The following is a 26,272-nucleotide window of genomic DNA, read 5'->3' on the forward strand; positions in this document are numbered from 1 at the left end:
TTTGTTGAACACATCTTGTTTATGAGTGTACTTTTGTTGTAGTTGTCTTATTTTTTTGTATACATAATGTTTTTCATTGTAGCTATATAGAGGGAGTGAGTGGGATAGGATCAAATAAAAAATGACCATGGAACGAGAGAACTTCATTTTTTGTCAAAACTTATAAGAATCAGGCGAGTAAAACATGAAAAATACTAGGACATGATAAAAAAGATATATTAATCTCATTTGGCAAAGAAAAGCATTTTGTCATTACAAACATAATAAGTATTTTTATACTAAATTTTTGTTCTTTAAATATTATTATGTTCATTGAAGTGTTCATTGTCTTCGTTCGTTGTCGAATAGTTATAAAGCGTTTGTTGACTTATTAACCTTTTGGTAAACGCATGTCTTTAGCAGAAAATATGACTTTGTGGCGTTTTGAATGCCCGCTGTTCCTGAACAATGTATCTGTGTTGTGAATCCAGTCACACAAGCCGATGATTCCGTAATTTCCAATGAACCTGCAGAAAGGAAAATTTCAATATGTTAGAGCAATATTTTTTTGAACAAACTATTCCAGACACATATAAATAATAGCTTACAATAAAACTATAAAAGGAATGATGTGATAAACGAAGCGTAACTATGGTAGGAGCAATTAACAGAATAGTCGAAAGTAGACAAAGTCAACTGAAACTGCGTAACAAGTGCAAATGAATTATAGACAAAAAGTTCAAAAAAAAAAAAAAAAAAACACACACAATATGAGCATATCCCAGTTACAGCGGCAGGGTAAGCGTCCACTGTCTTTTTAGACGATTTTGGGGTTTCATATTTGACAAACAAAACAAAAATTCCGCGAATGAACAATAAATCAACAAGATTGCGAAAGATACATCATATCAGTACATACTGGCGGCGAAAAGGAAATCAAGGGAACAGTTCAGTTCAACTAGCTGTAAATTTTGACGACTTTTGGGTCAAACTGTTCGGGTTTTAGTTCTAAAACTGTATACCCAATTGAAATTACAAAGATATTTATCAAATTTCTTACTTCAAATGATGGAAATCATGGAACTCTGGTGATGGTAGAAATGGTAAATGGTAGCCACTATGATGTATAATGGTTACAGCCGTTGCTAGAGCGTACCAAGTCCAGGTGGTAATTAGGTTACTGCCGCATATGAACGGTCCCCCAGCTACAGGTATCAAGTTGGATAAAACGTACTCAAACGGGTGTGCGTAGACGGCTTCAATTCCGATGGGTGCAGTCCACTCGTGATGCATTTTATGCACATATTTATACAGTAATGGTGTGTGGAGTAATCTTAAAGTAAAACAATACTCGATATGATAAAACAACAGTGTCACTTGTAAATAATTGTATCTGATTGAATATCAAATTCCCTCGTGCATGTATAGGTGGTTCCACGAGAAGGTTGGCCTAAAAATGGATAGTTTAATAGAAAATTATTGGCAATTATTAGATTATCATGACTAATGTCAAAAATAAATAATATGAAGGTAGATCTAGGAGAAAAAACTCAACGAAAACCAGCAACATTAAAACATTAAAATAGGGTAAAACAAAACATCTAATTATCTAATTTTGACTAAACAAATGACTAACACATTTACGTTCATGTACGTACATGTAACCAAATATGGTTATACAGAACTTAGCAATTATAACGAGAATAAGTATGGTTTATATGTCAAAGAGACAACAACCCCGCCGGGTTGAAAATGTCAGCCCCAGGCCACCGATTGGTCTTCAATGAACTTCGAGGAACTCCTCATACCACAGGGCTGGCTGCAGCTTACATGTTTTCCTCTTACCTATGGGTATAGTAAAACCCAACTTCTTCTATAAATACACATATGGCAATGTGTGTCACCAGTGTAGAGATGGAGGGCGAAGTCAGAGACACATCACAACCTCTCCAACGTTGTAAATAGTAATGGCCAACGCTGAATGGTATGCCGATGAAGAGATAATTGATGTTCAAAACTCTCAGCAACTTCTTCAATTTTTCTTTGTTGACCTGAATAAAATCGTACAATGCAAAATGTAGTTCTTGCTGTGATCTGTGTAGATAATGTCAATTAAAGAATGCAATGCATCAGTTCTATAGAACATCTTATTCCGGAGTACTTTAAATTAGTGTTGCTTTTTAATATACATGTGGATTTTGACAAAACTCAGTTTTTTTTCATGAAATAACTAGTAGATGCGGGTATGGTGATCTGAGGTCAATATTAGACTTTAGTTTTTATGTAGACTGTTAAAAGCGTCGCAGCAGCTGAGTTCATTTTAAACACCTCATTGGCATTTTTAGTTCTTTCTCTATCCTTCATTCTTCAGCTGGTATTTGATTATTATTATTAATCTTATTGAGAACGTTTTAAATATTGAACTATAGAGATTATGAATTTGGAGTAGAGTGTAGTATAATAGACTGTAGTTCACTAACCGGTGTGTTGGTACCAACTTGTGTTTTATACTTCATTAGCCATTTTGGTTTTTGGTAAAGGTCTGCATACAAGAAGAATCCGCCAACAGTCAGAAACACTGACCCGAATACGACATTCATACCTACAAAGGTATACAAAACATTGATCACCCCGACAACCGTATTGGGTCTGAAATACACACTAGAGACTCCAACTTTGAAAAAAGCACTCTTGATATTGGAAATGGTCCGATTCACCAAGGGCATAACTCATGCAATTACAATGAAGACATCGTATAACTTTGCATCTGATCTATTTATCTAGTCAAGTTAACTGGATACAATAGCAACAACAAACAAAAATCAAATACCAAAATTAAAAAAAAAAAAACAAGAACATGAAGAAAAAACACACACACACACACCAAAAAAAAAAAAATCAGCGAAAATCAGAATAAAGGCAAAAGACAAGTTTTTCAATATGATTGTGGTAAATTGAGTTGAAATGCACTGAAAATGAACATTGCAGATAACTCTCAAATATAAAATGTCATTTTTCTAATTATCTATTGAAAATTTTCTGAACAAACCCAATGATACAGAAATCATATAGTGGTCTTTTCAAAGAGTGAAAGCATCCTTGAATGAAAGAATTGGGTAGTGAAATGTACCAAGTTGTCCTTGAGTGACAGTGTCAGATCGGCGGGGTTTGACATGCATATTGAATATTTTTCCAATTTTGTTCGATTATTTCAAAGACTGTTCAACTTACTTTACGACTAAAGAAACAACTTCGAACAAAAATTGAGACCTTTTGTAGAGCGAATAAAAGATCCATTTATCTTTTTCTATAATTTTTTGTAATTAATACCGTTCTAGAAATAGACATTCGATATACAAATTCATTTTAACACACTATGACAATTTTTGGAGGAAAATGAACCCATTTATGAACGAAGATTTGAAAACGTTTACAATGACGGACGACAGCCTGCGTAAGTCGTAAATTTGTGCATAATTGCTACCTACCCAGAATATTGACAAGAGCTTCGGTCGACATCGTTATGGTGTAAGTAAATATGTTAGAAGTTTATCGTTTAGGTTGGATTATCATACGTAAATATGTACCAACAAAGCTATTTATAGAAATATGATACGGTTGTTAAAGTCGATAAATACACGATTTCAAATAAGAAAAAAAAGTCCACAAAACTCTTAATTTTGATTTCATAATAGTGTCGTAACTTTGTTACAGCATTAAAGAACGCAACGACCGTAAACTAATTTTGTTTAGTAGTACTTTATTCCATTCCCTTTAAGGCCAAAATAGTAGTTTATCTGTTTTTCGACACCCTAGTCACGTCCTACAAAATTTTATATCATATCAAGGCCATGGACAAGAATCACATAACTCCATGAGTGCTAGATAAGGACAGCATACCTTATAATGGTGTCGTCATTGTCTTGGTTGTTTCGTGTTTACGGTAAGGTTATATCGCCCATTCTTCTTAGACCCTACTTACATAGTATTTTTGAAAAAAAAAAAAAAAAAACATTCTTTGTTGATTTCCAACTAAACCTGGGTCGAGGTTTAAAACGAGGTATAAAAGAAAACAAAAGGTCTTGATTTAAGAGGTATATGAAAGTGCGCATGAGCACTGAAGATTATTTTTTCGTCATGAAGCCTTTATCCATTGCATCCCCTTGAGGTGGTAAATGAACGTCCTAAACAAATAAAACCCAGAAAACTAAACTGATTTTAATGCCTCTCTCATCACTTTTTTTGTTTTGTCAATACACCTCCTTATTAAAGAGTTGATTTTTTTCGACCGTGCATTCCCCCTTTAAAGTAGATATAATAAAATGTACATGTATAACATAACTTAGTATAAGCTTTTCTTTGTATAGTAACCCTATACCTTGTCGGAACGATTGAAAGCTTCTATGATGTAGGATTTTGTACAATAGCTTTACGGGACGACAAGCATGCTTGTTCGAACCAGAACATTTATAGTGTCTGTAAGACAGAGTGTGACAACAAACAAAGTATGTATTATTAGAAATATATACAGTAGTGCCATAACATAGTTTTAAAATACAAATGCATGTATGGTATATTTTTTTTTCTAGCTAAAGCAAAAAGTATACATGCAAATACTTTTCACATGAAATTCATGTTAATCAAGAGCTCTTCACACGAAATCCACGTGAAAACATGTTTCACCTGAATTTCATGTGAACTTTGTCATAAAGTTTATTAGTTCAATTCTGATGAATATCATAAGAAATAATTTTGCCTGTGTAAATAAGTTTTTACACTCCATGTTAAAATCTTAATTTCATCATAGAGTGTAGAGAAATGGTTTAAATCAAGTACAAGCTGAAGGAAAATCGGGTTCGTCGTGAAAACTGGGAAAATGTAAAAAGCAGGAAAACTATCGCAGAAGTTTTATCACCGCCCGGAATGTAAACAGTCATTAGAATGAAGGATATAAACTACTGTACGATGGGAGGCAAAATTAAAAAAAAAAGGAAAAGAAAGACAAAAACTGAAAAAAAAGGAAATCGTGTCCGTTCATAGTAAACGATACAAAATAGCACGACGTTCACATTAGACAATGGGTCATTACCGTATGGGATTTTTTTTAAATACATACTAGTAACTTATTATACTACAGCTTAATTGTTTTTCAGTTGAATGCTTTTCATGCCCTAACGTAGCGGATCCAAGACATTGTTCTGTCAAAAAAACTTGTAATTCATCGCAGGTATAGCTAATACTGGTAACCTTTCATTAAACCTTGAATACTTAATCCATTTTCTACCTGACACCATCGACTCTTGTCTACAATCATTAAACCCTTCTGCAAATAGCCATGAACCTTCGATCCATACCATGCTCCCTGGACGGTGTTTTACCATCGTAAACTTGATATACAGAAGTACATACTTTCTTGAACCTGTTTTACAAGGATGTAAATCGCATTGGAGTGAATTCTAGATTATTTTATATGTTATACAAACTTTTAGATTTGGTAAGATTAAGGAAAAAAACATTAGCGTGGTTGTTAGGTGTGAGCGGGTGGGGGGGGGGCGACAGTGGACATTAATCGAAGAAGAATGTTGCATTAACAAATTTACAAGCTGATGAATATAGTTTACTTTTATACAAAACGAATGTCTTTCCTCTCTGGCAGTCACATTCAAAATTAGGACAAAAATCTAAATATGTCACAAGCAATGTGCGAAATGGTTCCCCTGTTCCTGGTTCTTACGCCTATGAAAACTATCTTGTTTTTATTGAAATAACGCACTCTAATAACACCAGATAAACAAGACAAAAGTGAATAACCGTATATATGTTTGTCCTTTAGGTTTGTGTAATGGCAGAGTTTCTTGGCACACATTTCCAGATGCAATACAATCTTGGATGTACAGATAAAACAGTACGTCATATCGAGCTTAATGAATTGGTTTTAACAAGGTCATTCTAAAAAGGTCAAACCACAACTTGATCAGAAAATCAAAAACAATCGTATGTACGAATTAAATTGTAGTGAAACCAGCGATGTACTTTCGAACCAGATAGATGAACTTCAAGTACAAAACAGTTCATGGCTATTTTTTTCCGACGCAGTCGGTATAGCTTCGCTTTTTACCCTTTGACCTTAAAGACGCTCTTCTATGGAAATGCAAGTCACCTGATCGCAGTTATTTTTCCGATAGGCCAAATACTGATAACTTAGTGGCGTTCGAAAAATCTGTATCGAATTTGGGATTGCGTTAAAAAAAAACTTTATCGTAACCTTAAAAATTGCGTGCCATGTGTTATTTTCTTGAAAGAAATGTAGAAACTTAGAAGTAAAAAAGAACAAAATTTTACTGCGTCGGCTTTCTTTTTTTTTAAAGATCGTACTTGTTTTACGGTATCTGTCCACATATGAAAGTAAGTGAAGACCAAACATGAAAACAAAACAAACGCGAAACGAAAACAAAATAAGAATCATAAACTCGCTCAGTTCAACATTTATCAATGGAATATGAATCGACGGTCTTTGTTACTTATCGCAATAATTGGATAAAAGATGCAGAAACCAAAAACCAAATAACTGTACTTATTATGGAAAACAACTTGAACTTGGTATCCACAACTGTGAAAACTATATATCACTAGGGAATGAAATATGTTACGCTTTGTTCTATATTCCTTCTTGACCATTAACTTATAAATAAAATGTAACATCGCTTTACCATTCATTATATATGTTTCAGAAATGTAGTATTTTTGATGGTTCGGCAAATACCGGTAAAAGGAACTCTGTTCATGTTGCTGGATATTGCTGCGACTACAATGGTTGCAATCATCATGTGAAACCAGGAAAATCTCCAGGTAACGTTGTAGTGTGGACAAATAATTTTTCTGTAAAACTCAGAAGGAATGAGTATGCGTTTGCGCCAATTTTCGGAATATTCAATATTTCATTTGCCCAACAATTACATATAAAAATGAAGGGAAAAATTCGTAACACACACACACACACACACAAAAAGCTAAAGCGCTACCAATATGAATTCCCACAAATAAGGGAGTGAAACCAGGTGCTCCGGTAGGGTAAGCATGTCCTGCTCCACCAGCAGCACATATCATACTGCTAGTGAGTGTACTCCGGTAATAGTCTGGCATGAGTCACAAATGGGCCCAATCAATACAATTCACATTTGGGCGATCTCATTCAGTTAAAAACTAAGTATTGTAAATAATGCGGATATGGTGGAAAATTGAGAAAAATAGACAAATTAAGTTGATAAAAATCACCATTAATATGGAACAATATCAACTATATATTTGTGTAAAAACGCGGGAACATCGGCAGTTGATCTTGAACAAACGGAGAAAGAAAGATTCATAAAAAAAGAAAAGAAATGAAAAAAAAATATCCCCCAAAAAGTTTATTTAGCAATAATAGCGTACCGATACTTAAGTAAAATTTTAAATTGTGCTTCTTGATTTTCTTAAAATACAGTGCCAGTTTCATCATGTGAGGACACTAATCCGTCAGGTTGTCAGTATGTAGCCAAACACCGCTATAATGCGTGTTCTGATCCTGTAGTTAAACAGTCCTTATGTCGGGCAATGTGCGGGACATGTCGTAAGTATCATCCACGAAAGAACTATTTTACTGCTGTTGCTTGTTCCTATATATGAAGTGTATGTAAGCAATACCAATTAAGTAGCACTCCAGCTAAGAATCATGCAAAATGTGATTCATGGGTAAGAAACCTACATATTTTTATTTTTTGATATTTTTAGAAAACAGATACATGTATTTACATTCAGTTTTTCATGTAATCTGTGTTCTTAGGAGATAAAAAATTATATAGAATGCACTGTAGATTTCAAAATTAAGGGAGACAACTCTGTAAATGACACTGAAATACAATAGAATATATTTGATTTTCAATGTTGATTATCTCCTAAGAGCAGGCATATATGAATAAATAATTACACAATTCTTAAAATACACCCATAAAACAACTTAATTACAAAAACAAATCTATGTAGCATTTTGGGGGGTTTATCACATTTTTCAGATTTTGCATGATTCTTACAAAGATAGCTATTTAACTATTCAATTATCGCCTGAAATGTTAGAAAACTACGAAAGTACATTAGCTCATTTTCGTAGACTAAATTTTTGTATTGTTATCGCGTTATACCGAGATTTTTTTCCCAATTGTATATCATTTAGTTGAAGTAAATGTAACAGTGAGTTCCATCGCTGCCATGATGGCCATGAATAAACTTCCCCATGAAAGTGAAAGCATTTTGAATCGACGATAAAGAAGAATCTATTTAGCGGCCGCCGTTTTTTTTATATATCAAATCTTCATGATGATCGCTATTTAATCATGGGAGCAGCTAGGTAATTTGTATGCCCCTGCTTAAAAAATGTTTGGTAAGTAGCACTTATCAGCATTAATAAAACGAATGAAATACTTTTCTGTTGTCGTTAGTATTTAGCGGTCATGACTTTTTACACCAAAGATGTTTGTAACTCCTAAAATCTGTTTTTAATTTGTTTTTGTTTTGTTTCTTTTTTTTTGTTTCTTTTTTTGTTTGATGTTTTTAGTTTCTTTTCGTCCCATTTTCAGTCTTGATATAAGTTTCGTAAATGACTTCGTTTGACCATTCAAAACATAAGTACTGCTTAATTATATAAAGAACGAAACAGTTTTAAATCTCTCCAGTTAGACCCCCAACACAAAAAAAAAAATGAAAATTGAAAATTCTAGAAAAAAAAAATCAGAATGTCCAAGTCTAGAAATACAGGAGGATAAATCAAATGTTTTCTTCTTCCTTTATATATACAAACAAGACAAACGTTTTGCGTTAATGCGCGAAAAATTTTGTTTTTTGTCTACGAAAATTAAGGAGCACAATGGGTTTTCGTAGACAACTAGTACGCATTTTCATCAGCTTTGTCTCGCTAACACTGCACTTGAATCGAACGTATTTGAATATTTATAAATTGAATGATAATTTAAATAATGCCGTAGTTATTGATTGTATTGACGCCGGTGAGGGCGATGTTATTTTGTATATGGGTGATGCCATCGCAGGCGCGTAGTTGAGGCCAAATTGAAGTGTAGGCAAAATTACGGCAGGGATCCAGGGGGCGAAGCCCCCCCCCCCCGAAGCGCCGCGGAGATTGCGTTTTAGAGCACCATTTATGCCTCTCCTGGATGTATTTTATCTCAAAAAAAAAAAAAAAAAAATGGCAAAATTAAGTGCAAGCAAAAGCTTTTTTGCCTAACGGCAGCTACGCGCCTGCATCGTGTGTACTCCCCTACTCATTTGCTTCACTATCTTTTTTACTATTCAATTACTTCCACAGGAGATCACTTATATTGCTACGACTGTCAGAAACTCGACAATAATGGACACTGCAGAAATAAAAGTCCTTGTGACAACGGAACGGTAATTTTCTACTGATGTTAATAAAAATCGAACAATGTTCGACGAATAGGAAACATAAAAGCACGAGTTACTTGTATTTGATTCATCAATCTTTCAAAAAAGATATTTCTTAAAAAAAATAACAATGAATCATATAAGTAAATACTTGTAACTGTATCTTTTTCTGGAAAAAGCTAATTGTGTTTTATCAAATACGCTTATGGAATAACTGAAGTTTTTAAATAGTTACTTCTTATTTAAAAACGTAAATAAATCATTTATGTACTTTTTTAATTACTAGATGTGTGCTATAAGCAAACTCGAAGAATTCAACACTAATACCTTTACAATAAAAACATACTTCAATATGGGGTGTATCTCCCCTGAGGTAAGACATATATTAAGAAACACTTGATTCTAAATATAACAGACCATGCTCTATACACATTGAACGCAAAAAATATCACTTGCATGTGTCTGTTCACGTGTGGTCATGCGTCAAGGTTTAAAACACGACATCATGCAGTTCTGCACGTGCAACATAACCGAAACATTAGTCGTAAAAACATGGAAACACCTTTTGACTACAGTACTGTATCCAAACGCAATTAGAAAAAAAGGCTATAATATAAAGAACAGGGAATTCAACTCCACTATTAACCATCAACATATACAATATAACGGGCAAATATTTTCAACTTAAATTTAATGCCGTATTGCTATTTCAATACCAGGTATGCAGTAGATTGGGAGGTAGAAATTACATGAACTGTTGCAATTCCAGTCTGTGCAACAATCCTTTTTTACTGTCACCAAATGTGGCAACCGCTTCATCGATAATAATACCAACCACACCAACCACACCAACGACAACCGTTACAACCACACCAAAGACAACCGTTACAACCACACCAACTACAACCACACACACCACATCTACCACGATCACAACAACTGTGACATATCCTCAATGTGAGTCACAAGTACAACAGTATTCATTTAAAATCGGTACAGGAATTTTGTAATGAAGACATGTTTTGATGAGCTTTAGAAATAGACTAATACGGACATACACATTGCATGAAAACATATAGAAGACATGCAAGAATGACAAACATAGCACATGCATGTATGACATAGACGATAAATTTGTAGCAGTGATTCGTAAATTATTGGATCTGAAGATAAGCTAATTTAAGCAGGATCACAAAACGTAGTCACGTGAATACAAAGCAGCAATAATATAAACAGATCATGTACAAATAAATGAAACCACACAGACAAAAACATGCCGAACCAACTTGATAAGTCCCACATCAATACGGTATGTGATTTGCAAAAAAAGAAAAAAAAATCAATCCTAGAATACAAAAAATAGAAGTTTATTTACCTACCAAGTAAGAACCTGTTAGGCTCAGTAGTGATTGAAGACATAATAACAACATCATAGCAATCAATCAGAATCTAGCTATTGAATATACGTAATAATGTTATATGACTTAAATGGTGTTACTTCAGAGAGTCTCTGACTTCAGGAGTAACATGCACAAATGATTAAGAATATCCATATTTTCACAGTTCAGAGTCCGAAACATTTTTGGAAAGATGATAGGATTGAAAATTGGTATTAGATTCACATATCAGATCATATACTTTTTCTATTATTTTCAAAATAAGTTCAGTTATCAAAAAGATGATTTTCATCATCAACTTCATGTTTATTGCATCTATCACAAATTCCATCAGATAAGGGTATTACGGGTCTTGTATATCATATCTACCAGTCTCAACTTTTAGTTTGTGAGAGCGGATTTAAAATTTTGTGATGTATCTTCTATGGTTTGGTTCATTGACAATGTCAAGGTATGTTTCAAATCCAAACTTGTTTTTAGCTGAACATATTCTTAACTTTCCATTTTCATTTATTAGTTGTTCCTTGTGTTTTTTAGATATCAAATATATTAGAGATGGATGTACTCCATGTTTTACCACGCTCCTTATAAATTTAGTTTGATTCTAAAAAATTAAGTCTCTTTTAGTAATCCAGTTGAAACATTTTAATACCGTACCAACAGTTTATATTGGGTTTAATGCAATTTAAATAATTGGGAATCGTCCTGTTTCAGACACGACTCCTAAATTTGAATAATTTTCGCGTACACCAAATATAAATATGTGAAATGAGGATTTGATGCTAGGTCCAAAGGAAATATAATCCGCCTTAATCTTACAAAAAGCGTTAAGTGCTTTTCTGGAGAGGTCGTGTTCAGCCTCTGGAAAAGATAATGAAGGGGTAAGCACTATTCTTAAATACTTATATTGATTTATGCAAGTATGTATGTATCTACATCAATATGTAATAAAATTTTATGAGGTAGTTTCTCACAGAAACGATTGGTTGGTGTTGAATTTTACACTATATGCGTAACGTAAAGAATTTTGTCTCCCTATTTATCTACTAAATTGTAGTGTCCTGCGATGTTGACTTTATACAGATAGGAGGATCATGTTATTACATCAATCCCGAGGGAAGAACAGAGAAATGGGAGGATGCAAAGGTAAACATTCTATATTCAAATGGAAATAGATTTATTATCCATATAAGTGATGGTTCTGTACAGTAATATTATACTTAGAATTAGACGTAGAGGAAGCATCGAATACCATTGTAGCATTATGAAATGTCTTTAACAGGTTATATGCATGGCACTTAGCAACAGTCATTTAGCATCATTTGAAACAGAATCTGAGGTGAATGAAATTAAAAAGCATCTCCAGGCAAAGCATGGTGAGTTTGAATAAGAACAATTAGAGGGTCAATTTTATGTCAGAACCCAACAAGTTTTAGTAGCCGTGTTGGTTAATTACTATAATACTTTCATGACGAAAATCACTTAAAATCACCTAAAAAGTGCTAGGAAATAGAAGGCAATAAAGAACATTAAATAGGAATGTCGTCACACCCTCCTCCCTCGGAATTTCTATATACTTTGTAAATTGCTTCCTTCATGCTATGCAGCTAGAGCTGTGAGATTACTAATATTTCTTCATTATGGATTTAGCATAGTTTTATATTGGTATAATTAAACTTTCCCTGCTGGAATACTTCTCTGAAAAGTTAATTAAGCACAGTGATTTCTACCATACCCGACATTTGAGTATTGCAATGGTTAAGAATCTGGCACCTTAAATTGGTACTTAACTTGATACTTGGATCATTTAACAACTGAGCTAACCTGACATATAGAAAGGTCAGGGTAATCTGACATCTGACTGTTTCTGGCAATCTGTACTCTGACATGTGGTAGTTATAGGGTAATTTGGCACCTAATAGTTTCAGGGTAATCTGATATCTGATAGTTTCAAGCTAATCTGACATCTGATAGTTTCACAGTAATCTGACATTCAGGCTAAATTGAAGTATCACCATAGTTCCAGGCTTATATGACACCTGATAGTTTCAGGGTAATCTGACATCTAATAAGTCAGGGTATTTGACATTTATTAGTTTCAGAGTAATCTGACATCTGATAGTTTCAGAGTTTCTAACATAGTTTCATGGTCATCTGACATCTGATAGTTTCAAGCTCATTTGCATCTGATATTTTCAGGCTAATCTGACATCTGATAGGTTTATGCTAACCTGACATGATCATGATAGTTCCAGGGTAATCTGACATCTGATAGTTTCAGGGTAATCTGACATCTAATAAGTCAGGATATTTGACATTTATTAGTTTCAGGGTAATCTGACATCTGGTAGTTTCAGGGTAATCTAACATAGTTCCAGGGTAATCTGACATCTAATATGTCAGGGTATTTGACATCTAGTAGTTTCAGGGTTTAGATAAATCAGCTTGATTTGATATCTGATAGTTTCCGGGTAATCTGACATCTGATTATTTCAGGGTTCTGATAGGTCAGGGTGATTTGATATATGATGATTTCAGACTTATCTTACATCTGATAGTTTATGGGTAAACTGATATCTGATATTTTGTGGGTAATCTAATCGCTGATAGTTTCTGGGTAATTCTACCATTTTTCAAACAAAGAAATAACAAAAACTACCAAAGTAAAAAATATAAATGTACAGTTTGCATATTTAGTAAACCAGTCTTGTGTAAAATCACTTTCAATCTTCAATCAACCAGGAAATGATCGCCATTACTCCTACTGGACTGGTGGAATGAGAGTGAACCAGACAAATTCCTGGGAATGGGAATCCTCCAGAACAGCCTTCCAGACAAACAATTGGTACTCTCCTAGCAAGAACATCCCAGGACATGATTGTCTAGAGTATGGTCCTATGTATGATTACAAATGGAATGATGGAAACTGTGACATCAAGTCCAATTTTATTTGTGAAATGTAGTAAAATGATGATTCTAGTTATTTGTCAATCACACACAAATTGCTCCACATAATTTATTTGTACTAAAAATGTAAGATCCAATCAATTAAATATTTGAAAATGGATTTGTGAGATTTTGTTGCAGGGTCTTTGCTGAAGCAAGATAGTAAAATTGGAGCATCCCCTGGTCATATAAAATCTATAGAGTTCTGAGTTAACCCATCAAGGGTTAAGGATGGATGTACACAATTTGGTTAAAATCCAACTAAGACATTGAATGAAGTGTGTCCACAAGGGTGTTATTGCAGGAAATCTGGTGATATGGCAAGGCATAAAGATTCCCATTTTCAATTTCACATGGAAAGTGAAATTCTGCATAGGAAAGTCATGTTATAATCAGTACTTCCTACTGGGAAAGCTCTTTTCAAGGTAAAAATGTTCATTGCTGTCTTCCATTATTTTACACTGATCAGCTGCTTCACAGGCTTCACACCGGAATAGTGAAATTACTCCTGGGAAGGTGAATTATTTTTTTGTTTATTTAGCCATGGGAAAGTTAGATTTGAAAAAAAGTTCTCCATGCCCTGTTTAGACCTCATTGTTACTATATCATTCCACAATTTAGTAAATGAGAGGGTGATATTAACCATAGTGTTACTACATGTATATTCTTTCCAAATTAAGTACCCAAGTGATGATATTGACTAGTATTACTACATGTACATTCTTTCTCCATTTAGTAACCAAAGGATGATATTACCATAGTATTACATTTCTCGAACCGATCCGCGCAACGATTTGACTGATTGATGACCATTAACTGATCACTGAAGGATCAATGACCGATGACGGATCTGATCGCAGCTTTGTTATATAAAATGACGTAATATCTGTTCAAAATAAAAGTATAAATTGATGTTTAAATCTATTACATTATGTAAATATTTGTAAAATTAACAAAGAAAACAAGAAAAAATCGTAAAATACATTGACCGCTCTGTGGCCATGTGATGTGGTCAAATGTTTAATAGACTGGTGTGACAGATCCATGACTGACCAGAAACTGAACGGTGATCGATGACTGATCACAATTTTTGTTGCACAGATCGGTTCTGGTACTGTACTACATGTACATCCTTTTACCATTTAGTAACCAAGGGATGATATTGACCATAGTGTTACTACATGTATACCCCTTCACCATTTAGTAACCAAGGGATGATTTTGACCATAGTTTTATTACATGTATACCCCTTCACCATTTAGTAACCAAAAAAGGAATGATATTGACTGTGGTGTTACTACGTGTTCATTCTCTCTCCATTTAGTAGGCAAGGGATGATATTGACAATAGTGTTACTACAGGTACATCCTTTCTCCATTTAGTAACCAAGGGATGATATTGACCATAGTGCTACTACATGTACATCCTTTCTCCATTTAGTAACCAAGGGACAATATTGACCATAGTGTTACTACATGTATACCCCTCCACCATTTAGTAAGCAAGGGATGATACTGACCATAGAATTACTACATGTTCATCCTTAAGGGGATGATTTTAATCATAGTGTTACATGTACACCCCTTCACAATTAGATGTGAGGGTATGATGAAAGATAACTCTCAAATAACCTTGATCCATGCAATGACAGATCCAAGTTTTCTGGTTATGCAAGAATGTAATCATAACTAATTGCTTTCATTTCATAACTAAAATATTTTATTAGAAATTTTGAGTTTCAAAAGTTTGTCAGAAAATACAAAAAATATTAGATGGAGGAAATAGCATAAAAATAGAAGTATTCTAAAATGATTATATTAAGAACATTTCATGTAAAAATCACATAAATCTGACTGTATAGGATTACATAACAAAATGACCACAAACTGAGGCATCATATCACATGATTTAAACAAAATAAAATTTGGCAAACATTATCACAGACATTCAAAATACTATAAGATAAAAAAGAAGGAACAAATAATAAAAAAGTATCATTTCCTAGAAAAAAACACAAAAATCAGTAGATTGTCCATACTTAAGTGCATCACAAAAATACAAATTTTCTTCTCTCTACAAAAAAAATGATTTAAAAAAAAAAGAAATCTTTTATATTAAAATGTAAATAATCAAAGATATGTTCTGAGTATTTATACTAGCACTATGAATAATAAAATAATGGGTACAATGTATATACAAAAGCTGGAGACAACACTAGAACTATGTATTTGGTTAATATAAAATTTGAGGTCTTCCATTTGTCAGATATAGATTCAGATGTGACCAGCACATTGTGACTATTTACAATACATAAACATGTATATAAATGTATTAAAATAAATAAAAATGTAAGTTTTTGATATTCCAAAACAAACCATAATAAGTAAACAAAATCTGTGTTCACAAAATTTAATTTATAAACTGTACTTCAAGTGCAGTAAAAATCTTAAAACTTTTTATTTAAATAAATGAATTGAAGCATCTACTACTTGAACTATACTAATTGCAGTAGTTTTATCTGATTTTAAATTAATTTAAAATAATTCTGATGTAAAAAAAAATATTGTCATATAAAAACCATATGAGTGACTTTTCATTCTACCACGAAATTTAAACTTAAAATCTTATACTTTCAATATTTTTATTTTTAATGAGAATTACATGAAATTTCTAGGAAATATCAGTCATATATTATGTAAATTACTTTTGACTGAAGCTTCATTGACATTAAACAAAGGCATATAACCAAAGCTAAAATTCAAATTTAAGAGCAACTGTCCAAATGATATCAAACATATATATTACATCAGGGTGAAACACATCATTGTACATTATCATTATCACCTTACATTTCATAATATGACAAAATACAACATAGAAAGTCTCCAACAAGAGTAAAATTGTTAATATTTATATAAAAAAAAACTTGCTAACAAACAAACAAATAAAAATATTGAGTAACAAAACAATATTATTTTAACAAACTCAACAAATATTAGAAACATAAATGTCTACGATAGAAGATATATTGGATTTCACCAATTTGCAGGCTGTACATTGATTTTGGAGGGAGATTGAATTTTCCTTTTCTTTTCCATACTGCTACCCACCAAGCCTGTAATCTGAGTATGTGAGCTTGCTTCAATGATTGGCTCATCATAGGGAGCAACTGGTACCCTTGCATGACTGAAAAGATAACATTAAAACTCCATATTTTTGTTTCAATATAATACACTTCCTATTGTTAAAACTAAGTTTGAGATTAAACAAAGGCTCTAAAGACCCTGAATTGCCCAGATGAAAAAATAGAAATTTGATGGTCAAATTACTGTATCAAGTTGAACAAAAATTATTAAATCATTTTTTAATTTACATAGGCCCTTCCTAACACCACTGGAATTTTTGTTGGCTTTATCTTAAGGATCATTTAATTAAATGAAAATTGGTTAATAACAGCTAAACACATCATTGTTTTCCCATTTAAGGGCAAAAAATTGAAGAAGTTTTCTTTCAACTTTGACTGAAAAGGACTTACATAGGCCGCCTTATAATGATTTTTTTTCTTCATCTAAATGAAAATTTCTTCAAATCTATTATGGTTTTCACAAAAACAAAGCACGAGCAATGATGACAGCGTCATATCAATATACGACAGACCACATTTTTTTTGTGGTCTCATAAAAATACGGTAGGAATTTTGATTAGGAAAGGGGTTTCAGTCTCTTTTTTTTGCTCATTTTTGGGCAAACTTCTACACAAGCTTATAAACAAAAAAGTGTCAGAATAGCAGCATTTATAAATATGGAGCCTTATTTGCAAATACATCATTATGTTGAAGGGGTACCTTCTATCATTTGTGGCAACAGAAGACACTTTTATCCCATTCCCCTCTGAATGACAACAAAAAAACAAACAAACAAACAAACAAAAACATCGCTGAATTAGACAAAACTAAGAACAGGTAGTTTGAACAAATTGTGTAATTTGACAGACAGTTTCAACCAGAATTTAAGTTCGCTAACTTGAATTTGGACTTGAAAATTTCGAAACTCAAAAAGGCCAACTGGTAGTTTGTTGTTCAATTATATCAGACGGTTTTATGTTTTCATTCATCTATTGTAAATGTTAATGGACGATTCAGTACATGAGTACTTTGAATTATTTTTTAATTCATGGATAACTACCCATTCGTCAACAAAGACTTTGAAAAATTCAGTAATTTAGAATACAACCATCTGAACTACAAGCACCCAGAAAGACAACTCTGCTTTATTTAAATAATGAAGATCAACTATAGTTACTTCGGATGTGAGACATGTAAGACCCTTTACTGAACCTGACTGCAGAATACACTTACCTTTTCTTAAAACAACATTTGACCAGCAGTATCACTATAATTATCAACAGTAACCCAGCTGTAATGACTCCAATGATCCACATTTTGAACCCTTCATCAGAACTTGTGGCTGGTGTAGTAGCACATTGTGTACTGTTCTCACCATAACATAATCCATTTATAACACAAATGTCAGTCTGAAAAAAAAATATGCTTGCATGTTTAACAGTATTTAAGTAGTTGTCTATGTAAGAATCATGCAAAATCTGAAAAATGTGATACACCCCAAAAAAGGCTACATATTCTTATTTTTGTAATTAAGTTGTTTTATGGGTTATAATATGAAATGTGTAATTATTCATTCAAATCTGCCTGCTCTTAGGAGATAATCGACATTGAAAATCCAGCAGATTCTATTATATTTGAGCGTCATTTACAGAGTTATCTCCCTTCATTTTGAAATCTACAGTGCATTCTATATTATATTTATCTCCTAAGAGCACGTGCTATATGGAAAACCACATGTTAATTTCTGTTTACTTCGACATTTCAAACAAAATATCAAAAATAAAAATATGTAGGCTTTTTACCCATGAATCACATTTTGCATGATCCTTAGCTGGAGTGCTACTTAACTACACATTCATATAAATGGCATTAATTTCTGTTTTCGGATCTTGATCTTTTCATATACTTGGTTCTAATGCTGCTGATGAGATCTAACTTCTTGGAACAGTACGTGTACATACCAGAATTTGCAATACTTATATAAGATGAATATTTTTTAAATTTGTAACAAATACTTTACTTGGCTATTTGGTAAATTTGGTTACATAACAGTGCAGTATTTTAAAATTCAACTGTTGATTTTGTTATCCTATGGACTTTATCCAATTTAAGTACATTTAAGGAAACCAAGTCATATCTCATTAAAAAAAAAAAAATAAAAAAAAAATAAAATAAAATAAAAATTAAAAAATTATTGAATGCATCACCATGGCAATGTATAGTTAAACCTACTCTAAGTTGACAGTTGATAGATGTATCATTTGTCTCACAGACAGTACAAGACGAATCATACATCACTATCGGTACCGAGGAACTGAAGTTCTGTCCATTGTTTGACACAGACACCAGGAGGACAGAATTTGACGTCCTGTCACTTGTTGATCTCTTCCTTCGTCCACTTGCTAAACCACAGCTAGCACCACCGAAACGTGCTGTACATGTGGTCATTTCTGATCCTCCAGTCCGTATGATCTGGTCACCAACAAACTATGAATAGAAAAGAAAATATTTCAATCAATTTTATTACAATGTCACATTAAGTAGCCAGTCAGCCTCAGCTGGGCATTGATTGTCAACTTTTCTTGACAAATGCTTAAAGCAGGTAACAAGCATGTTGAATGTGAACAAACAAGGTGGAATGTTAGACCAAGTAAATAGCAAAAAATAGCAACCCAGGAAAATATGTTTACAGTATTTAATTTGTAAACAGTCTATACTTACACAACACTTGTACTATATTTACCTGAGCTGTTCCATTTTACACTGGCACAGTCCATGTGCTATATTTACCTGAGCTGTTCCATTTTACACTGGCACAGTCCATATACTATATTTACCTGAGCTGTTTCATTTTACACTGGCACAGTCCATATACTATATTTACCTGAGCTGTTCCATTTTACACTAGCACAGTCCATGTGCGATATTTACCTGAGCTGTTCCAATTTACATCAGCACAGTCCATGTACTATATTTACCTGAGCTGCTCCACTTTACACTGGCACAGTCCATGCACTAATATATTAACCTGAGCTGTTTTACTTTACACCCACACAGCCCTTGTACTTTATTTACCTGAGCCTTATATATTATATTTAACTTACATGTTATACCAATGCAGCCATTGTTCAATATTTACCTGAGCCTCTTCCACTTTACACTGGCACAATTCTTGTATTATGTTTTCTCCATAGATGTAGTGATTATTACACCCAGTCAAACTTATATCACACTTGGAATCTTCTGATAATTCAGTAGCTATATCAGGTGGTACTTCTCTATTCTGGCTACAATCTGGCCCAGTATAGGTACCAACACAATTACATTCGCCTATAAAACATTTCAATATTACATAATTAAAAAAGTATGGTACATGGGCTGCATACACATACAACTTATAAAACTGATCAAAACAAGAAATACTGTAAACAAACTCAAAAAGAGAATACCCCATGCTTCAAATGAGGTTAACCATTAACTTAGATAGTCTCCCTTTTCTCCCTTAAGACTTGTACAATAATTAAATTCCTTATCGCACATCTGCACATGATGCCCAACTTTCTATACTATTTCATTCAAATCCCATGAGTGGTTTAGGAGTTGCACTTATAACATGTAAAAAAGATGCCCAATTTCCTAATAGTATTTCATTAAAACCTCATGGACAGTTTAGGAGTTGCATTTACAAGTGAAGACAGATGAACAGACAGACAGGGTGATTCAAAGGGGGGGGGGTTGTAACAAAAGATACTAAAACTCCTCTATTTTCTACCATTGACACTGTGTTTATTACAACCAATAATCTTTTATTTTTTGTGTACATCTAGAGTTATTAATGGGACTTATTGTATGCTCATACCTTCAGAACATTGTCCACCATTTTTACAATCAGGACAGCTGACAGTCTTAGAGACCAGGGCACCAATACTGAAAGTAGAACTACCCGCACTGTCAGTACTGTTGGATGAACCATTGGATGATGAATTATTATTTGTCCACAATGAGTTGTTGGTACGGACTTCATTTTCACACTGTGTTTTAAACATCTGGAAGGCATCAGCCATGTCTTCATCTGTACCTGATACCTACAATCAATTAATACAATAAGAATTTAGTTCTGGATTTTAATTGAATATGAATAGTTCTTTAGAAAAAAAAAACATATATCAAATAAGAAACATCTCATCAATTCTCACATTACAAATGTCAATCCCCTAAAAATTATGTCCAATTTCACACACACACACAAGTAATAACATTTATATTGTTACCTACAAAATCCTATTCAAAAGTACAACAGTATATATCAATTGTTTGGTAAGTCTGACTGTTTTGATTATGACAATAGACAAGGACTTGACAAAAATAACTCAAGCCAACTAAGAATTTGGTTATGGTTCTAAGACTCTCCCTGGTATATTTTAGGGTGCCTCATCACTCTCTTTTTTGCCCTATCAATAAAATCAAAAATAACCTTCCTTGTCACTTTAAAAAAGGTAAATAGAAATGCTTCCCACTTGTATTGGTTTATGAAAAATTCCTTAAGAACCATGAAATTTACTTTGAATGGAAATTTTTACATGTATATTTGTACTAGATAATTTGGTTACCAAATAAACAGACGGTTTTATTTCAACAAGACAGCAATAAACTTAAAGGTACTTTAAAAAAGTTAGATGAAAATATAAAATTTTATAAAATCATTAAAAGTAACAGATTAAGGCTGATTCTATACACAGAAAATTTTACTTAAATTGTAAAAGTGGACTATTTCTTTTTTGTTTATAATATTTTACCTGTATATTAAGGATACAGTTAGTAATGGATGAGTTAGCATCCACATTAGACAGTTCAGAACAGGCAGAGAATAATTCCCATTGTTGATGGAAGTAATCATTACAAGCTTTATCAGCTGATGTTTCATTCCATCCATTCTTCCAACTGGTATCCTGCAAGACAAAAAAAAATAATGTTTTTTAGCAGATGTAACATGATGAAAGTATCAAAATGATTATTCAAATCCTACAAAATCCCTGAACTTTCATAAAGGACACAAAATCATAACAGAAATGGAAAATAATTTGAACACAAGTAACTCAAAGGAAGGACTTAAAGCTGACTTGGATGTTAAAGGAACACCAAAATATCAAATCTGAAAGATTCCAACAAATATTCAAGTTATCACTTAATAATCCAACAAATATTCAAGTTACTTAATAATTTAATTACAGAAGGAGCATGCTTTCTGATTGGATAAAAAATTTGTCAATTATATGATAGACCAAATTTTGTATCTGACTGTGATGTCATTAACCTTTTTCAATGGTTTACTCGTTGAATTTCAATACTAAAACTCAATTATAAGAAATGACTGCTATATTTGTTTTCAGTCTATTTGAAATAACCTCACTGCCTGAGGTGCTATGCAGGTAATTTAGTGTGCACCATGGGATTGAGGTTGTTTCTACATAGACTGAAAAATACAAGTCATTCCTTAAAAAACCAACTATAAACAGATGTCTATGACATAGATGACAACAGCACTATACCATTATATGACTGTAAAAATTTTGAGGTTTCATTAAAACTTACTGGAAAACAGTCTCAAAGTAATGCATAGCTCACTTGAGCTAACAAATACCAAAATGATAAATTTTTAACCTCCTTGAAGGCATCATTTGCATATTTGATATGATCAAAAAACAATAGATATCATAATCAGTGGGTAACATACCACTTCAGGTTCCTCTTGACTTTCACAGAGTTCTGGTGGAGCATCAATTGGGTTGTCATCTTCAGCAGTACCATCTGCAGAACGTTTACCCCTGATAGAGCATGACTCCTTGGCCCAGTTTAATGGAGGACAGACTGGCATGGTCTCTTTCCAGGAGCAGTCTACATTGGGTGATAGGCCAGGATCAGTTGAGTTCATACAGGAACAGTACATTACAGACTGACTCAGCTTCTCTGTTCTCTTCTTTTCTATAAACAAACTGTCATTGGCTGGAACGCTGTAAAAATGAATACACACCAATGATTGGATAAGTAGTATTTCTTGCTTAAAGGATGACTGGATGAAAATGGATCATTTTTTCTGTAAATAAGAATAAAGGCAATTCAATCTTCATCTTCAATGCTCAATCAAAGAGTTAAAACTGTTGCTTTATCATTAATCAATAAGTAGCAATTGTGACCCTTTATGATAAAAGGAAAACAAATTTACAATTAGAGCTCTTTTCTTTATTTGTGTAGCTTATAGATAAAAATGATCCATAAGTATGAATTCTGAAATTCTGAAAAAAATGTATCCATCATTTCAATACAAGAAGCTATATATACATGTATTACTAACAATAGGGTATGTAAGTCTGGTTCTAGTTTCATTTTCTTTACCAGAATTTCTGATGTAGAACGTATTGAAAACCGAAGACCGATTTGTATGTTATTGTTTACTTCCGGAAACTTGAAACGCTGTATAACAATGCAATTCTTCTGGTTGTGTTTTTTATTACTACATTTATCATGTAGAAATAGTTATTTATTTTTATTGGTATTTTTTACACAGAAAGATTTTTGCCTTTAACACTGAACTCAACGCTCTCTAGATTACAAATCTCTATGCTTTTGAATGGTAGACTAGGACCCATTCTCGTGACATCACAGGGTCACATGACGAGACTTACATACCCTATACTAATAAAATTTAAACATCACACTATATAAGTTGTTATTCCATACCTCCATGTTCTGGCAAAGAGAGTACTATTCTGATAAACCTTGCCATCACGCCCAGTATAATCATCCTCATAGTCTCTATTCCATGTACCACACAACCCTTCAACATTGTATCTATCAGTTCTTGAGGCAGTTATGTAGGCATTGATACGTCTGTTTAGAGCTATCCAGATATAGACTCTTGTACCAGTGGGTAGAACAACCTAAAATAGTGCACAAAAAACATATTTACTGGTCACATGATATAAATGTGTAGGATTTCATTCATCAGGTAAGTTGATGCAAATTTACATCATTATTTTTAGGCTGTTTTCCATGAAAACCATTGAGAGTATCTTTTCTCATTAATTACTAAAGAGACAACAAAAATCCTATTTTAGCTGTGAGAGATTTTCTGATCTCACTCATGACATGAGACAGAATGTGTGCTTACCTGTAAAAAATTGGTACAATTAACTAAAAAGTGAACATTCATATCTTAACAATATGTCTTTGAAAATTCTTTCAAAATGACAATTTTATCGACAATAACTAATGATTGATCATTTTTTGCAGTTTATTCATATCCAGTGATTGTTTACAAGTGACTTTATATTTTACACATGGTGGTGTTGTATCACTGGCCTAATCAGAACTACATTATTTTTGGTGTAGCAGAAATAGTGGAGTAGTTATGATAGATCATTGGCCACATTGATATGTCATGATCAGCTGTTTAAATTCAAACATAAAATCAGAAAATAAACTCAAACAAACCAAGAAATTAATTTAAATTGGCCTAAGGGAACAAAAAATCTTGAAAATTTATTTTTTAATTTCAAATTTTGGATGACTTAATATTTTTTTTATTCAATTTTTACTATCATATTGTTATTTCAAAATCTATCAATAGCTTATATAAATTCTTCTCATCATCCAGTTGTTAAATTGGCTTACTTCATAGCCTCCCCATCGACTGTAAACCTCTAGATATTCGCTGCCTGAGTCACATCCGAATCGTCTGATCTTCCATTTGGCAGGTTTACTGCAACCGTAGATGATGAAAACATCAGAGGCAGCCCGAACAGCTATAGCACAGTGCTCTGTCCATATATGGTGAGGTTCATATTTCCTCATGATGGTGTGGACCTACAGTAAAAGAAAAATAAAAAAAATTATAAATAGGTTTTAATGTAAATAAAAAAAAGTCGACAACAAAGCATCAACTTCTCTATGTTGGATACAGAAAAATCAATTCATTTGCTGTTTAAGACCTTTTTCTGAAATGATAAATTTTTAATGGAAAAATTTTCATGACTTCACTGAAAAAAAATAAGTTTCACCTCTAGACCTATATCACATACAGAATATCACATCCCTAGACCTATATCACACCCCTAGACCTATATCGCATACCATATACCACACCCCTAGACCTATATCGCATACCATATATCACACCCCTAGACCTATATAGCATCCCTAGACTTATATCGCATACCCTATATCACATCCCTAGACCTATATCACATACCATATATCACACCCCTAGACCTATATAGCATCCCTAGACCTATATCGCATACCCTATATCACACCCCTAGACGTATATTGCATACCCTATCACATACTCCTTCACTGACTATACTTGAAGTATGGCTAAAATATATGATATAATGAAGATAACATGTCAAAATCTGATACTGCATGTGATACAGATTTTGACAAGTAATATTCAGTATACATTAAATGAGGAAAGTCAAATAATTCATTCCTTTGATAAATATATTTTTTAGATAGCAATAGCAAATATTTGTAAAAAAAAAAGAACCTGGTTTAAATTGTACTAATCATAATGGAAAGGCCAAGGATATAAATTCTACAAAAACAAAAAAATGAATCTGTTATTAATATAGATCACCAATGAGAAAAATACTAACTTCTATAGGTTTAGTTTTGTGTCTGTACAAAACAAATTCTCCCTGGTCATGGAAACCATACCACCTAGAAAGTAACAAAAATATATTATTTCCCTGTAGATACAGGGTCACACATGGTAAATTTTTAAATACATGGAAACATTGTATTTTCAATCTTTATGCTAAAGTCGTATATAATTAAAACAGGCTCTTGAATCCTTTTGAAGTTCTAAATACAAAACTGGGAGATGTGGTTTGATTGTCAATGAGATAGATATCCACCAAATGCCAGTTTTCACAGACAATTTCAATGCATAACCTTTTAATTCTCTTTTGAGAATGCATATTGAATGACTGATTGCAGAAAAATATCCCCTTGCAGATGTATTATGAATTCAAAGCCTACCTTTGATCAATTATCAATTGATTGGACTCTGCTTAGTAAAAATCCAACATACTTTTCCAATTTATAAACATAGTTATTCATCAAAGCAATAGCTTGCAATAAATCACAATATCCCATTTGGACAGAGTAACTTCTAGAGGACACATACCCTAGAAGTGCACCTGGTCCATGCTCCCCATTTTAGGGGATTTGAGGTTGCTCATTCACTTTTGTTTCTTTGTACATGTTATTTTAATTATTTCATGTTCTTTGTTGTGTGTTTTCTCTGTCTAGTCTGTATTCTTGGAATATATACTTTAGATTTCCATTTATAATTCATATGTTCCGTCTTGGTTTCCTTAATTACTCTCTCTCA

General features: G+C 32.9%; 3 protein-coding genes across 3 annotated transcripts in view; 1 reads left to right on the forward strand and 2 right to left on the reverse strand.

The window, feature by feature from the left end:
* Nucleotides 1-200: 200 nt before the first annotated feature.
* On the reverse strand, nt 201-3,590 carry LOC148614703 (fatty acid hydroxylase domain-containing protein 2-like). The gene is made up of 5 exons (XM_088588992.1): nt 3,468-3,590; nt 2,460-2,581; nt 1,825-2,030; nt 1,040-1,312; nt 201-506 (listed from the first exon to the last, which is right to left on the reverse strand). Exons 1-5 carry the CDS (start codon nt 3,496-3,498, stop codon nt 371-373), a joined length of 768 nt encoding a protein of 255 aa, XP_088445118.1. The 5' UTR covers nt 3,499-3,590; the 3' UTR covers nt 201-370.
* A 206-nt stretch (nt 3,591-3,796) lies between these two features.
* On the forward strand, nt 3,797-13,875 carry LOC148614704 (uncharacterized). Its single transcript, XM_088588986.1, has 12 exons — nt 3,797-3,922; nt 4,347-4,484; nt 5,133-5,206; nt 5,813-5,884; nt 6,711-6,828; nt 7,463-7,588; nt 9,335-9,417; nt 9,698-9,784; nt 10,131-10,368; nt 11,866-11,954; nt 12,091-12,184; nt 13,551-13,875. The coding sequence occupies exons 1-12, from the start codon at nt 3,886-3,888 to the stop codon at nt 13,769-13,771; spliced, it is 1,377 nt and encodes a 458-aa protein (XP_088445112.1). The 5' UTR covers nt 3,797-3,885; the 3' UTR covers nt 13,772-13,875.
* A 1,575-nt stretch (nt 13,876-15,450) lies between these two features.
* The window catches only part of LOC148614705 (uncharacterized), a 128,834-nt gene continuing 118,012 nt past the window's right edge, over nt 15,451-26,272 (reverse strand). Inside the window, exons 104-113 of the mRNA XM_088588972.1 lie at nt 25,533-25,596; nt 24,550-24,741; nt 23,617-23,816; nt 22,613-22,889; nt 21,675-21,827; nt 20,738-20,963; nt 20,018-20,208; nt 19,111-19,365; nt 18,112-18,287; nt 15,451-16,940 (exon numbers count right to left, since the gene is read on the reverse strand). Of these exons, the coding sequence (XP_088445098.1) occupies nt 16,790-16,940; nt 18,112-18,287; nt 19,111-19,365; nt 20,018-20,208; nt 20,738-20,963; nt 21,675-21,827; nt 22,613-22,889; nt 23,617-23,816; nt 24,550-24,741; nt 25,533-25,596 (1,885 nt within the window). The 3' untranslated portion in view covers nt 15,451-16,789. The remainder of the gene's footprint in view (nt 16,941-18,111; nt 18,288-19,110; nt 19,366-20,017; nt 20,209-20,737; nt 20,964-21,674; nt 21,828-22,612; nt 22,890-23,616; nt 23,817-24,549; nt 24,742-25,532; nt 25,597-26,272) is intronic.

The sequence above is a fragment of the Perna viridis genome, chromosome 6, assembly GCF_037379345.1.
Source record: "Perna viridis isolate PV_CMFRI_1.1 ecotype Kerala chromosome 6, ASM3737934v1, whole genome shotgun sequence".
Classification (NCBI taxonomy): domain Eukaryota; kingdom Metazoa; phylum Mollusca; class Bivalvia; order Mytilida; family Mytilidae; genus Perna; species Perna viridis.

What these genes read in the sequence shown, in the direction of transcription:
- LOC148614703 (XM_088588992.1), bottom strand. Translation starts at nt 3,498, where the DNA reads ATGTCGACCGAAGCTCTTGTCAATATTCTGG. An exon ending in AAGTTGGTACCAACACACCG is followed by an intron (nt 2,031 to 2,459) that starts GTTAGTGAACTA and finishes GATTTTATTCAG; the next exon opens with GTCAACAAAGAAAAATTGAA. An exon ending in GGGTTTTACTATACCCATAG is followed by an intron (nt 1,313 to 1,824) that starts GTAAGAGGAAAA and finishes TTTTACTTTAAG; the next exon opens with ATTACTCCACACACCATTAC.
- LOC148614704 (XM_088588986.1), top strand. Translation starts at nt 3,886, where the DNA reads ATGGTGTCGTCATTGTCTTGGTTGTTTCGTGTTTACG. An exon ending in AAACTTGTAATTCATCGCAG is followed by an intron (nt 5,207 to 5,812) that starts GTATAGCTAATA and finishes TTTGTCCTTTAG; the next exon opens with GTTTGTGTAATGGCAGAGTT. An exon ending in GGCAATGTGCGGGACATGTC is followed by an intron (nt 7,589 to 9,334) that starts GTAAGTATCATC and finishes TTACTTCCACAG; the next exon opens with GAGATCACTTATATTGCTAC.